Source organism: Ochlerotatus camptorhynchus, unplaced genomic scaffold (genome assembly GCF_037179485.1).
Source record: "Ochlerotatus camptorhynchus isolate MF236.1 unplaced genomic scaffold, CSIRO-AGI_Acam_v1.1 ptg000227l, whole genome shotgun sequence".
NCBI lineage: Eukaryota > Metazoa > Arthropoda > Insecta > Diptera > Culicidae > Ochlerotatus > Ochlerotatus camptorhynchus.
Window position 1 is genome coordinate 180,462 of NW_027040717.1, and position 16,256 is coordinate 196,717.

The 16,256-nt window shown below is 39.4% G+C and overlaps 2 protein-coding genes across 2 annotated transcripts in view; one reads left to right on the plus strand and one right to left on the minus strand.

Annotated features, from left to right (window-relative positions):
* LOC135703966 (extracellular serine/threonine protein CG31145) overlaps window positions 1-16,256 on the minus strand; it is a 142,343-nt gene that overhangs the window by 38,406 nt on the left and 87,681 nt on the right. The gene's annotated exons all lie outside the window — the stretch shown is intronic.
* The window catches only part of LOC135703965 (uncharacterized), a 43,721-nt gene that overhangs the window by 26,846 nt on the left and 619 nt on the right, over window positions 1-16,256 (plus strand). The window contains exon 3 of the mRNA XM_065225321.1: window positions 15,610-15,887. Coding sequence (XP_065081393.1) covers window positions 15,610-15,887 — 278 coding nt within the window. The remainder of the gene's footprint in view (window positions 1-15,609; window positions 15,888-16,256) is intronic.

Here is a 16,256-nt window from a genome sequence, read left to right on the forward strand (position 1 = left end):
TCTAGCTTTTGAGCTTCCAACAACCAACCAATCATATAATTACCAAAATCTGAACGTACGGTACGAGATGTCCACGTTTCATCCATTTATTGAATTCTGAAGCATCGTGTTTAAATCTTCGATTTAAACAGGCCCGATGTTTTTTGAATCATCTTGTTAAATTATGGAGGTATATCCATCATTTTCCAGGATGCTTTCAAGAACTGGCTGTGTTGGTGTTAGATTAGATTAGATTAGTATAATTGTTTGCTTGGAATATTAGGGAAGTTTAGAGATTCTTAGCGATGATACGTGAGAGATGTTCAAGGAGGTTTTGAAAACTTCAGGAAATTTTGGGAAAATCACGAAAAACTTCCTGGTAGTTCAAACAACTTCAGGAAATATGCGGGAGCTTTTAAAAAGTTCTAAGAAATTAAGTAAATCTTGAGAGCTTTGGGGAAGTTTTGAAAGCTCTTTCAATAACTTCAGGGAAGTACAGAAATTGTCTTGCAAGACAATACTTTAGTTGCGATAGATAAAAAATATTGAGAAAGTGAATTAATTATTTCATTTTAACTCGAAGAAAATAACAGGATGTTTGCAGAATTCTTGAAATTTTGGGGATCTTCATAGAAATCTTGATAAATTATTTTTTTTTTTGCAAAATTTGAGGAACTTCACAGAAGTTTATAAGACTTTATTAAAGTTGATGAAACTCCAGGAAAACTTGAAGAACTCCAGAAAAGTTCCAAAAGCTTCGATATAATTGCAAAAACTCTAGAGAAATTCAAAGATGTGTATGAAGAAATGTTTTTATTAAAGATCCATAAACAGCCGGCGCCGGAGGTGAGTGGTAAGCGTGACTGCTTTCTCACCCCAATGGGTCTGAGATCAGTCCTAGCCGAGGTCGGTGGGATTTTTCTGAGGCAGAAAAATCTCTGGTCGCGTCTTCCTTCGGAAGGGAAGTAAAGCGGTTGGTCCCGGTCTATGTGTGTTGAATGGGTGCGATATCCTGTGGAAACTGCTTTCCTGCACATTCTATAGCCGTCAATGCCGTCAATGGATGGCAATCGATGTCCGTCGGTGATTGGCACTAGATTCCGGAACAGAGACCGACGTTAAATAAAGAAAAAGAAGAAGATCCGTAAACATCATGGTTGTTTCAAGTATTGCGGAAACATCAGGAAAGATTATTGCAGTTCCAATAATTTAAGGACAATTAAAAGAAAAAAAGGTATTCCCAGTTGTTTAAGAAATTTAGAGAACTTCAGAAAGTATAGTACCAAAACAATTAAGAGACACGCAAGAACTACAGAGTAATTCCGAAAACATAAGGGAAGATCAAAGAACCTCGGAGCATTTTTTTTTAACTACAGTGAAATTTCAAATATTTTACAGAAGGTTAAAAAGCTTCAGGAACTAAAGTTTCGGAATACTTCAGGATGTTCTGAGAATTCCAGAAAAATGACGAAAGCTTCAGGAACGATCCATTAACATTAGGAAAATTGAGGAAACTTCACGGAGGTTCAGATATATTTCGGGAACTTTAAGGATTTTGAATGAAGCTCCGAGAGCATCAAACTTTCGAAACGTCAGGAAAATTGTAAGAGAATGCAGGAAGATCACAGGTCATCAAGGCACTTCCATTAAATTTAGGATTTTTTTCCTTGATTTGTTTTCCGTCGATCTTGTTTTCCGTACTGAGTACCAATGCTATCGACGCCAGGCTACGGCTTTACTTTAGATTTTATGCCTCAGAAAATCCCGGCTGCGCTGACTGTGATTCAACTAAGGTCAGAAAATACATCAATGTGCCAAATGTAAAGTTACAAATTGTTTGCTGTTTATGTTCGTAAAACATATATAGAAGCATTCAAAGTGTTTTTATGTTACTTCATACGTGACATTTGCGATTTTCAAAGTTGTTTGAAAATACCATCTAACAAGAAACTTTAGTGTGACAATTTATTAGCTTAAGAAAGTTCTGAAGAGGGTGGAATAATTCCGTTGTTGAGCAAGTTAAACGCACACTTTTTGGCCTGTAAATTTAAAGAAATACTTCAAGTCTCCTCAGGCATTAATATATGATTTAGGTAAAGAATTGTGCGTTTGACTAGTACTGTCGTACTAATAACACGCTCATTTTCAACTTTTATACAATGTTCATACTACCGCACGCTAGTGGAACTATCAACCTACCCTTTTCAGACCTTTCTCTAGCTAATAAATTATCACACTAAAGCTTCATGTTAGATAGAATTTTCAACCAACTCTGAAAATATATAGGAGATCAATTTAATACTCACTCTGTATATCGATCTTCCCTTGTCAATAGAGTCCTCTAATAGAGTTCTACATTGAAATATGGATCTATATAACTCGGGGTATACTAGGTTTTCGTTCGCGGCACAAACGAAACATCAAACATTTGATTTTGATTTTCTTGTTCAATGTTTGGAGGGAATCAACTTGTCAGGTACCAGGCAGTTGAAAATAAAGAAGATCTAAGGCCGCTCTCAATTCCATTCTCTTTTCGCCAAATATCCGAAAGAGTGCATTCTAATTTCAAGATCATCATCATCCGCTTCTGTAGGCCAAGCAAAACAAACGCAATATTAGTACCAAACTGCTCCATGATCACTTTCCATTTTTCGTACATACCACGAGTGATGCGGTTTGTCCAAAACAACGAACTCTCGCCAAAAGGCAAACTTTTCCTTTTCCGCTTAGAGATTGGAAAACTTCGTAATCGACTTTATGTTGTAGGAAGGTACAAACACAACAAGCAGCTTCTCAACAATTGTTCAATTTATTTTGAAGTTCACTCACTTGTGTTATAAATGACTACTTGCAGTGGACAACTTCCGTGCCGGTCTGGCGTAGTCTTCTTTTGTTTTCCGTACACTGGAGGATACCGCACGCCAATCCACCCCATAAACCAGAGAGTCCATGCAAACAACTACAATCACGTGTTGGGCTTCGCAACTCGACGGATCTTCAACAATCTGGAGACGTTGAGTAGGAATTAATGAGCGTCTTAAAGGCAGTTTCATTTCGAAATCATCGTAAATTCGACGACCGTCTTTTGGAGCTGCATGCGTAACCGAATAGCAGTCGGGGGGGGGGGGAAGTGAGCAAAAGTCCTCCTCTTGCATTTGCATATTGGGGAGCACAGTCCATAATGCGCACCTGGGATAAAAGTGCCCAATGCAGTTTTTAGTTGCTGTACCATTACTAATTCAGGAATTTTATGGGCCCGATTGCTAGTTCAAGTATTGAACTAGCTATGTTGCTCGTTAAATCCACGAATTGACGGTTGGAAAGCTGTAAAAACCAGTGCGCGGCCATTTTCCCTCAGGGGTGCATTTTAGACCATTCTACCCTACAATCCGCTCGACGACATCAACTGGAATGGCCCACGGAAAGATCTCGTAATAGGGTGGTTGGCACACAGCCTCATCGATGATGTTGGCGTGTGTGAGTGCGCGAGCGAGATGCTGAACTTTCTCTGTTTTCTCAACAAAGCCTGTTCGGTGGTTAAGTGGATCACGATTCGGAGGAAAACAATAACGTGGCGATGCTGTTCAGGGTGATGTGATTTTGGAGGGAAATATGACCGATTATGTGGAGCATAAGCTTGAAAGAAAAACAACGAACGAGCTGGATCAAACTTCAATTGCATGCACGGTAACCGCAAAATACCCAATAATGACTACAAAGTAAACATTTTCGAGGGAAACTGGGACTACCCATTAAATTAGTAAACTTTTACCCATTTTTGTGTAATTACAACTACAAAAAAAAAAGTAGTAAGTATTCATATGTGAGTTGTAAATACTCATAAATTTTAATTTTTCTATACAAAAATATAGTAGTATAATAAATAAATATAGTAGAGTAATATTTTTATTCATTTAATAGGTAGTCCCAGTCTCCCTCGAAAATACTTACTTTGTAGTCAATATCGAGTCTTTTATAGCCATTATTGGGTATTTTGCGGTTACCGTGTGGGTTGTTATTTGGAGGAATGGTTCCTAGTTAGATCATCCACGTATCACACGTTTCGGTTTCGAGTGCGAGTTTTGTTTATGGCCTACCCAACGTTTTTGAACCATGGACAAAATGCTAGAATCCATATCAGCTGGTTGAACATGTTTGAGTATGTGAATTTATCAATCTCGGTTGGTCACTTTTTCCATAAATCTACATAATCAGAAGCTTTTGTGTCATTTAGAAAGATTGGTAAGCTGAATAAATAAAACGAAGGAAGGATCTTTCCAAGTAGCTCACTGCCATCACGAAAAGTTGAAGCATCTAGTTGATGACAAGCTTGGTACTAGGGCTCAGTAATGTTTCAAAATTAAACGTCTTATTTAGGAGAAATGGATCTAATGTCGGCCTACATGCCCCTAATTTGAGCCCATACATAAATTTAGCAATCGACTTAATTTTCACTAGCGACCAAAAATATCCACAGGTAGGTGTTCCAGTAATAGTGGTGTACCTATAGTTTCGGTATGGAGTTTGTCCCGGAATAGTGAGGAGGACCCGGAAATGATTATTTTTCATCGGTAGCTCTCCAAAAATGAAGCATATTTGCATATTTCAATCTTAAAATATTCCCAAAAGTGTCGGAAAATAATTAATTTTCCTTAAGATTTTCAGTCCGTTGCTCCTATAGTTGCGGTAGTATTACTATAATAGTGGAACCCATAAGAAACCAACGCATTCCACTATTATAGGAACCAAAGTTAGCAACTACCACAACTACTGGAATAGTGTTCCTATTAATGGAGGACGAGTTTTCTAGAATTGTATGCAATTATAGTACAAAGTAATATTTTTCTATGAAAAAAGAGGTTGAAGAGTTTGTCAGATATTTTAGCGCTTGTTGATGACCCCATTATGGTGTTTTTTGCTTATGGCCAATAACTTGTTTATCTAAATGAGGTTCTTGACCGAGAAAGCTTGAAACCCCCTATTCTAGAGCAACTATGAAATCTGTTTAAATGCAAAGATAATTTAAAAAATACTCTCTAATCTAATCTAACACCAACACAGCCAGTTCATGAAAGCATCCTGGAAAATGATAGATATACCTCCATCCTTTTTCTTGTCTATTTGGTACATTTTGTACATCAGAGATGCGCAACATATATCAAAACGGCCAAGCCTGCTGTGCAGCATTTAAGGGGCAAGATGATTCAGAAACATCGGGCATGTTTAAATCAAAGATTCAAACACGATGCTTCAGAATCCAATAATACCGTACGTTCCGTTGATATAAATGATTGGTCGTTGGGAGCATCTAATCTAAAAAAGTTAAATTATGCTCCATTTTCCTCAAGTGGTTGGGACATGAGCACTAGCTCTTGTCTTAGCCCTATATGGTTTATGGTTATAGCACCATTACTCGCTTTCTGAAAAGGAAAAAAAATTGAATAAAAGGCCGTAGGAAAAAGGAAAAGGAGGAAGGAACCCTAGTTCTATTTTCCCTTGTTTAAAAAACTGATAAAACGGGTATCTAATCAATCTACAGGAAAAGTTCGCGAAACTCACAATGACTCGCGAACTTTTCCTTTTGTGTGCCAATATTCTATATTTACCGTAACTAGGGATATGAAAGGAAATGTTGATGTAGTACTTGCTCAACAAGTGACACTCTCATAAGTATAAGTGAATTAGCGAATTAGTGACACCATCATAAGGGGTCGTCCATTAATTATGTCACACATTTAGGGGGAAAGGAGGGTTTTGAAAACTGTGACGAGCCATACAAAAAAAAAAAAACATTAAGGTCCATACAAAAAATGTGACAAAGGGGGGAGGGGGGTTGAAAATGGGCCAAATTTGCGCTACTCGTTGCCAGCCCTAGGAAAGGGATGCATAAAATGCAACAGTCCGGCATCTCTCGGTATCACTAAAGGGTGTCCACGATGAAATTGCCACACTATGAAATTGCTCTAACTTTTTAACCGTTGGGTAGAATTTAATGAAAATTTGGGTGGATTTAGTTCATAGTGCATTATTTACATCCTGCAAGTTTTAAAGTCCTGTGATCAAAACTCGCGGAAATGGAGTCGAAAGAACAGCTTGCGCATTCATCACGAGAACAAGGATCTCTCGCATCGTTCCATCGCTAAAACGTTGGGAATCGTGAATTCCACGGTGTCGCGAGTGATTAAGCGGTTCGAGGAACGGTTGACCACCGATCGGAAGCCCAGAAGTGAAGGAAAAAGTATTCCGTACATCACCAAAAATCACAACCGCGTAGTTGGGGCCTTCAACCGAAATCCGAACGCCTCCGTTAGGGATGTGGCTAAGAAGCTGCACCTAAGCCGAAGTTTTGTCCAGAAGGCCAAAACTAAGGCTGGGCTTCGAACGTTCAAGGTACAAAAGGCCCCTAATCGCGACGAGAAGCAGAACAAGTTCGCCAAAACCCGTGCCAGGAAGTTGTACCTCAACATGCTGACGAAAGTTGAATGCTGCAACATGGACGACGAAACATATGTGAAGGCCGACTTCAAACAGATCCCCGGCAACCTGTTTTTCACGGCCAAGGATAAGTTCAGCGTTCCGGAGCATGTCCGCACTCAGAAGATATCCAAATTTGCGAAGAAATTCCTGGTTTGGCAAGCCATCTGCACGTGCGGGAAGCGGAGTGCACCTTTCGTGACCCAGGACACGATGAACGGACAGGTGTACATAATAGAGTGCCTCCAGAAGCGGCTGCTTCCTCTCCTGAAGGCCCACAACGTCCCAACAATCTTCTGGCCGGATTTGGCCTCATTCCACTACTCCAAGGACGTGCTGAAGTGGTATGCGGACAATAAGGTCAATTTCGTGCCGAAAATGTTCAACCCTCCCAACACTCCGGAGCTCCGCCCCATCGAGAAGTACTGGGCGATTATGAAGCAGCACCTTCTTAAACGACCTAAGGTAGTGAAGACAGTCGAGGAACTGAAGAAAGTATGGGTTTACATGCAAAAAACGGTTGATTCACAGGTTGTGCAGAATCTTATGGCCGGGGTTAAGGCCAAGGTGCGGGCATTTGCGTATGGACTGTAAATAAAATACGAGTAAAATGGTAAAATGAAGTTTAATAGTTATTTCTCAATCCCTGAAAATTTGATGGCAATCGGATGAAAACTCGAATTTTGCGAATCAATTTTGTGTGTGGCAATTTCATCGTGGACACCCTTTATAAGCCTGCTAGATTCAAACCATCGTGATCATCTTGGGATCTTCGTTGCCCATCAGCTAAGACAGCTCCCAATAAACACCACTCCTGGATCTTTCTTTTTTTTCTTTTTCCTTTTTTCGCATATCATCCGTCATGGTCTGATCTATTTCGATACCGTCCATGAGATTTTGAACAATTGAACAATCGGAAGTTTGTTTAAAGATGATTAAACTCGTTAAAATCACTAAATGAAAATCAGCAGCAAAATTAATAACGTGTCAACTTTCCTGCGCGACCTACTTTGATCTCCTTCAGGAATGTTCGGAATCACTTTTCCATGAATAATAAAGAAAAAAAAATCAAAAAAAAAATCCTTAAAGAAATTCAAAACAAGTCCTGTGAAGGGTTACGAGCGAACTAGTAAGAAAAATCAAGTCCAGGGAATATTTCAAGATCCCAGAAACAGACAAAAAACAAGATTCAGGATTGCGAAAAAAAACAGTATTGGAGGTTTAAAAATAACTGTGCTTACACCCAACCGTGGATTTTGTTTTGTTTATTAATTTATTTGATAATGCTCAATCAAATTAACTTTACAGAGCCGAGGATTCTTGTTCACTATACAATACATCTATAAACTATAGTCAAAAGGTACAACACAGTAATCATTTTATCTTCCGCTATCCAATAAACCTCCTCGACCAGAACGGGAGCCGCTTTCAGTGGTTTCATTGTATGGCAGATTCGCCAACGGGGGTCAGAGCACTTCCATTGCAGCAATGGACGGAAAACGTGGTCAGCACTCACACATTCATCACGAAACGGTTGCTTTCCAAAGTCGACGACGCATCGACTGAAAGAACTGCTGATGAAGAACAATGAGGAGAGCCACACAATGGTTGCTGCCGAGTAAACAGACGATCGCGTGACTCAACCCGGGGATGTAAGATTTGCTTTCAATTATGAGGGATTCATCATCGCAGGATGTTAGTGGAGACCGCATGAACAGAGGATGAGATGTACCAAGCTGCAGTCCACTGCATGAAAGTTGGAGACTGAAAAATGTGGATTGTTGGGTCAAAACATACATTTTTTAAAATGTCTTAAAATACGTAAATGTAACGTAGCTATTAGGAGTACACTTAGTTGTAATCACAATTTACTTCGTATGTATGGCTAATGATCTCGTGTAACCCTCAACAATCCACACAAAAGTGTGTTCAAACTTTTGTTTGCCTGTGCACAATTTTGAAAACGTGTTTTTGCTACTATTTATGACACTTAACTTTAGAGCACTTTTTAATTAAAAAAAAAAATGGCTGTCTAATGTTATCTACACTTTACTCCAGGAGTTTCAGAAACTTATTCTAGTAATCATTTTCTGAACATTCAAGATATTTGCATCAAAACACATGTTTCCCTGTCTTACAGATATATACTTTCAGTCGTTTTTGTGCTTAGAGATTTTCAGCAGTGATTATTGAATTATTGGTTGATCTTGCCGTTTGTTTTTAGCTCACTTTTAACATTTTAAAACAAAACATGGATGGATTTTAAATATGTTTTTACGAATAACCTAAGAAACATGCGAAAACATTTCCAATCGACCTATATACGCCCTTTTTAAAGCTAGATTTTGATCAAAACTGAATTGATGTGGTCCATCTTCTTTTCCGTTGCATTCAAAGATTATTGGTCATTGAATATTAGATTTTTGCGTGCTCTCAACTTGGTGTTCTAGATGCACTTCCACAGTAATAAATTGAGAACCTTCGATACTTGTACCATTTTTTGCATTAGTATAATTGTGTGGCAAGTACAATCATACTCTATGCCCAGGGAAGTCGAGAAAGCATGGTCTTGCTTAGTAGCTGCTCCTTTACCGACCGAGCTAAGGGAGGCCCATTTACATGGTCCAATTAGTGCCAAATAAGATAGCGTAATCAGATCTCTTCTTGAACTTGAATTTAAATTTGGGTTGGTGGTGAATAACCTCATTCAATGCAAAAATGGAAAAGCAGATTCAACGATTGAATTAGCATTTTTTTATAATTCAAAAAACACAACCAGCTTATTTAAAATTTTATCTATTCTGAATACTTGGAAATCAATTGAAAATTCTTATCAAAGTTTTGTGTTCTGAAACTTTTTAATTTTGGAATTTCTGTTCAGTTTTCAGCTAGTATAGTAACACTTAAAGAACAGACTCTACTGCGTTGATAAAAACGATTCAAAGATCGAAGTGAAACGACAACGAGGATGACTGATAAGCTTGAACTTCATGTGGAATATCACCCCACAATCCTACATGCACAAAGGTCTTCTGTTAGCTCATCAAGTGAATTTAATGCAATCGCATTTTCGTATCTCAATGGCAACAGAGCCAGATTTTTTCAAAAACCTCCATCAGTAAACATGCCCTAGCTGATAACAGATCGGTTCAGATTGCCATTCGGTATAATCTATCTCCATCCAGTTCATTCAGCAATAGCTAGCTACAATCGTGTCAACGTACCAGCAATACCCAGGGTTGACTGCCTACCGTTGTGTGTGGAAGTCCGTGTCACATTGAACTTGATTAGCAACAAGTTCGACACAAAGGCAGTATCACAAATTAACATCGATTAACGTGTTCGCGATCCAGTGACTGGATTCCAGTCGCAGCGACGGTGACAATAAAACGAATATATCTCTTGGAGGAATTCCTGATTTCTATTGCATTGTATCTTAAAAGCGGAAACATCGGATTGCTGCTGAAAGTAAGGCGTGGTTGTCAACGGTTTTATTGACAGCAATGTTAACCCGTTATTTTTTAACTTAATTTTGGAGGCACGCTTTTCTCCATGTTTGGTCGGCAGCACCCGTTCGTTTCGGGCGAGCATTTATCCACGCTCAAATCAGCCAGCAGTCATTTTTGTGAGATCTGTGTCCGTGTGCTCGCGTTTGTGTTTTCAGTTTGTTGAAAATTGACTCATTATTTGACAAATCGACTTGTCGACCACCTCAGGCAGAACTAAATGGCAAATTTGTGTGAAGTTTTTATTCTTCTGATTGTTACAGAGTCATTGACATCCAGGATTGACAATACAAAGCCTGCCCACCACACTGGGCGGAAATCAACTTCAACTGGATGGTGGCAGTCAGTCGGTGGTAAATGACTACAATAAGATGTTCAAGGTTTCATCCAGTTTGTTTGATAGTCAAAGGGAGGATAGAGGCATTCAGTAACGGAAGCAGTTAGGGGGATCATATGTAACAGTGCATTTCAGAATTGACGTTTCTCTAGGAAGCTCTATGTGGGGTGTATTAAAATATAGATTCATGATATAATTTTTTATAAGCTAAAAAAAATCCAAGCATAAGAACTAAGGTTTTGAACAACTTGCTAGTTTTTGTGCAGGGAATTTTGCTTAAAAAAATCAGTGTCAAAATAGCATTGATAATTTCATACTCCCAATAATTGATATAAAATTATTCAGCAGTTTACTCAGAACGCGTTTCAGAATTCGTCAAAAACATTCTTGAGTTTCTCCTGAGAAAACTCCACCATTAATTTTTTATCCTTAACTCCCACTAATTTGTTGAAGTTAATTTCTTTAAAATCTCTGTATTATTTTATTAAAATATTTTTCAGCATGTTCACGGTATTCCATTAAAAATAATCCAAGAATTGTCTTGATAGTTGCATTGGAATTTGGTTCAGCATAACCTTAGATTCTTTCAGATAATTTCCCTTTGAATACTGAAATGACGTTTCCTACTACTCGAACTTTGCCGTGGAACAATATTTTGATATTTTTTTTCTTAATGATACGGCCTTATTCATGCTAAGCTTGATAAATCTAGAATTTATTGCGTTATTTTCGTTAAATCACGGGTAGAAGGATGTCCCAAAATGATCGATAATATGATTATTTCAATTGAAACTCTTTTCTACATTTTTTTTTGGAATTATTCTCAGAATTCTGCTTCTAAAGCTTCTCTTCAAAATTAAATGGAAATTTTCTTATAAATTTGTCTTGTATTTCCATCTCCATTTGATTTGAACTGAGAGTCACGTCACAACGACGCACGGAGGGGTATTTGTTCTACGCTAGATGGCCAAAATAAGCCAAAACAGATTCTGAATGCATGCATTGTATTCTTCAGAGGTAGGGTAACAATGCTCTGTACTCATTATTTGTTTTTCTAAACTGATCGCGTTGTGGCATCAGTTCAAACTTGCCAGTTGTTGAACCGCGTTGGTTTGTTAGAAAAAATCGTTCCGCAGTGCCGTTGTTTTCGTGTCTCTACTTGTTGTTGGGATATCTGGATCAACAATAGAAAAGGGCCCATCAGCATTTGTAAACAAACCGTTCCAAAGCCCTTTACTCAGAAAGCGAAGGCCACCCACGCTAATCAACACCATCATCGGATAGGGGAAACTTCTATTTACACGATGGTTTGTATGGGCGGCCTTGCCCCGTAACGTGGGTAGATCACCTTTTCGTGGTACGTTACGGGATGTAAGATCTACCACCAATTCCTAGTCCTGACTACTTCAAACTAGGGGAACATGATTTTACAGAAATGCAAGTAACACATCTTAGTGTTACTTTTTATGCCTTGTTGATAGTGACAAGACTCGGCTTTGTCTACCGAGGATGATCTTGAAACAAGGAAAAAAATGAGTTAGTTGTCTTCATCTATGTGATTCCTAATCTTCTATTCGTTGTTCCCTAGTTTGAAGTGGTTGCGACTAGGGTTCTGATGCATGGTCATTATCGGTGTCATTTCTTAATTTTGTTGCTAAGGAATTCAACTTTGACTGACAAAAGGGGCGCGCCTTTGGAGGGTGTTTCAACATTCCGAAGCGTATAAATAGCGGGACATTTCAATTAGAGTGTGATGGAGTAATACGACATGCACTAAAGTAAGGGCACGGGATATACTACAGGGTGCGTGACGAATTTTTGCAGTAAATTTCAAATAGTAATTTTTCATGCTTGTGCATCATGATTTAGATATATTTGGCAGCACTGGATAGCTTATACTGTTAGGTGTAAGATTTAAACAAACAATGTTGAGTAAACGTAAAGATGTCGAAACAAGAGAGCAATCTGTCAGCCGTTGTCGCTTTGTTGCGCGCCGGAGTATGCATGAAAGAAATAATTCGGTCGGTAAATGTGTCTGAAAGAACAGTGTATAATTATAAAAAAGGCTTTGTAAAGTGATAAAACGGAGCACCTGGTCATACTGCTAATAAAGCACAGAAATGGCTTACGGAAAATATTTCGTAAATTTGGGAGGAAGAAATTTGTCCCCCAAGCAGTCCCGATATCAATCCGTTGAATTATTTTGTATAGGGCGTCGTCCAACGGGATACCAATAGAACCCCTCACACCACACTTAAGTCGCTAAAAGCTAAAATCAAGGCAGTGATGACATCTATGGATCGAAACATTTTAGAACGTGCATAGTGCAGTTTCCGGAAGCGTCTAACTACAGTCGTCGAAAGGGAAGGCAATTTTTTTGAATTAATTTACTTACAACTTCCATATGTCTTTTTTTTTTTTCCTTTGGTTTGTTTTTTTCCGTCGATCTTGTTTTCCGTGCTGAGCACCAATGCTACCGACGTGCCAGGAAGGCAGCTCCCACACCTGGACCCTACCTATCGACCCATCAACTCATGAACCGGGGACCAACGGCTTTACTTCCCATCCGAAGGAAGGCGTGATCAGAGATGTTATGCCTCAGAACATCCCGGCGGCGCCGACTGGTATTGAACCCAGGCCTGCTGGGGTGAGAGGTAATCACGCTTACCACTACACCACCGGCGCCGTTACCTTCCATATGTTGCGAAAGAAAATAAATCGCACAAAATTCATTGCTAGAATAACTAACTGGTGTATTTTTTCTCAAATATGCCATTTACTGCAAAAATTCGTCACGCACCCTGTACAATAGATCAATTTACTGGTCGCAGTAGTGTTAGGTCCCGAAGAGAGGATAAAAAAAGGTCCTCCTTCGATTTGTGAGGAATGGGCTTTGGAAATGTGGAAATTTACAAATGCTGATGGGCCCTTTTCTATTGTTGATCCAGATATTCACATTAATTTACAAAAATGGATAGTGATCAAGCAGGTATTGCAATATTTATTCCACATGACATCAGCTGATTTCACTTATAGCGAATTCGTTTATTATTCAGTTCCAACCTTTATCGGGTATCAAGATTGGGTCTGCTTGTTTTCTGACAAACGTAAGTTTTCTCGTTTGATTTTAAAACCTACACGGTAAGCAAAAAGTACCCAAAAGTAAGTTCTGTTCACTCATCTCGGCACTATAGTGCAGAAACCCAAAAGTAGGTAAAGTGGGTCAAAGTAGTATGGAATTTTCCACTAGCTTTCTACCCAAAAGTAAGTTAGTTGTACCCAAAACTAGGTAAACATGATTATACACAACGTTGAGTTCCCACACTTTACTATCCCTGTTGGGTGGTTTTGCTCCTCCGTTTTTGACAACATTAGAAGGAGAAAAGGAGACAAGCTAGTCAAAAGTATAGGTAAAAGTGAACTGGCCGTTGGGTACTTTTTTCTTACCGTGTAGCTCAGGTTGAGGTTCACACTGACAAAAAGTTCGGTTTGCACTGCACAGTGGGAAAACATAGACATAAAGGAGCAAAATTCATTATCTCTGATTTAACCTTTGCAAATATAATCATTCTTTTGGGGAAAAGTCTCAGGAATCCAGTGGAAATAGTTTCGTCCTGTGCAGAATAGGGAAAACTGGGGTTTTTGGAGCATTTTACTCAAATTTATTAAAATTTTGTATAAATGACTAAAAAAATACCTCATTTTGGTTAATATACGTTCTGAAATATGGTCACTCTTGTAGAAAAACATTTCGAAAATCCATTAAAATGGTTTAATACATCAGCAGTCTGTGCAGAGTATGTATTTTAGTAATTTTTACCACTATTACCTTATTTTCATATTATTTTAAAGTTAGTAGTCAGTGATGAGAAAACCTGTCCAATGATAGTCCTTCTTGAAGGAAAACACCCAAGAGATCCAAAAATTACGTTTTAGATTACATCGAAAGGTAAGCTGATGTATGGAGCCATTTTTTTCCTAATTTTCTCCTATTTATGAAGTAACGTTCAGTAGTGTTACACGGTTATACGCATTAGTGCCTGTCATACTATACTGTATTACTTTAAAAATGACTTAGTAATTGAATGGTGATGGTTTCATCTTGAGAAAATTTCAGTAAATTATCCATTTTTCCCGATTTCCCCCTTTTACTAAAGGAAACAAGTCATGATATACTTTTATACGAATTAAGGCCTGTTATCTTAATTGTTCGGGCACTTTACTTTTTTTTTAATTATGAGGAATTTAATGGTGATGGTCTCATTTTGTGCTGACATAATAATAAAATATAATTTAATAAATCAAGTAGAAAATTTGAGGTAGCGGAAGTTCCAATAATGGAAACATGACCAAACGGCTACTCTCTAAGCCAGAAAAGTTTGCAAAAGTTCTTAATGTGGATGCTGATATGGTGAGAAACCTGCGTTTGATAAGCTGTTTGGCCTTGTCAAACCATTTTTTGAACAAGGACAAGTAAGCAGAGTTCTACAACATCTTTGAAGAGCAGGTATACACAGAGTTTCCGTATATAAGAAATCCACCTCCATGTGTTCATAAATACAAACATTTAGCAGAATTCGTGGATAAGCTGGGCGTTTATTTTAAAGCCATTTTCTTTGAGTTTTGTGGATGAACAAGCGGGTGAATCTTGCTACAAAAATTATTTATATATTCGTCCCCATCTTGTTCGCAAAACTTCTCTAGAGGCCAATTTGTCAGATTTGATGAAGTCTGCATCGGCTCGATCAGACCCCAAGATCGGAACATTGGTTATGGCACACAGTTCTTAATCCGCAATGTGAACCTTGTAACAATGATGACGATTCCGATGAATATGATAACTATAGTGACAGCTCGGGTACCTACATCCAACAGGTTTGCTGTTCTCCCCATGGATGGGAATATTCAGTCAGCTGTGACGGAAAAAACGCAGCAAGAAGAGAAAGAAGATTCGGGGCCAGTCCGATGGCACGATTGGTCGCAACGATGCCTCTACGACGAACGGAGATTTCGGTGATGCTGCCGACATGAGCGCGGCAAAAGTGAAGCTACCTCTGCTGGTAGTGAAAAATGCCCATCTTAACGAACTCATCGCGGATCTGGCGTCGCTGGGCGTCAAAGCCGAATTCAAGTTGGGCAGAGTCGGCCCAAGGTGGTGCTCCGTACGAAAGCGGAATATGACTTGGTCATCGTCTACTTGAGGACTTGCAAGGTGGAATTCTTCACCCATGACATCCCCGGTGAAAAACCGTTCAAGGTCGTCATCAGGGGCCTACCACATTTCGATCCGAAGTTTATCGAACATGAAATCAGGGTCCAGTACAAGCAACTGCAACATTAAGCCACGCTGCGGCAATTGCGCTCAAAACCACGCCACCTCCGAATGTGCTGCAGATGTAGCTGTGGCGTCCAAATGCGCCAACTGTGGTGGTGCTCACCAAGGATCCGACAAGCAGTGCTCAAAACGCGAGGATTTCAAACGCATCCGAAAACAAACGTCCACCAACAATCAACCAGGACGAAGGAAGGATAAGGCCCCGGCTTTCACGGCAGAGGACTTTCCGCCTCTTCATGGACAAGCGAATCCAAGGGTGCGATCCGCCCCCCCCCTAAAGAAACGTCTGGACCTTCTGCTGGACAAAGCTCTCCATCCCCCTGGATTCTGGAGACAACCAACAGCTCAAACAAATAATCCCGATCTGTTCTTAGCAGATGAACTGATGGAAATCTTCGTCAACATGACCGGTGCTCTACGTAAGTGCCGCAATAAGCCCGAACAGATACAAATGCTCGGTAAGTTCATCATCCAGTATGGTGTATGGTGTCACAGCATCGACGTGGGCCTACTAACCGAGACCCATCTAAAGTTCGGCGACAGCTTCTGGTTGCCTGACCACAACATTATCCGGCTTGATGGCACCAGCTCCAGAGGGGGAGGGGGGGGGGTGCATCCGCACTTC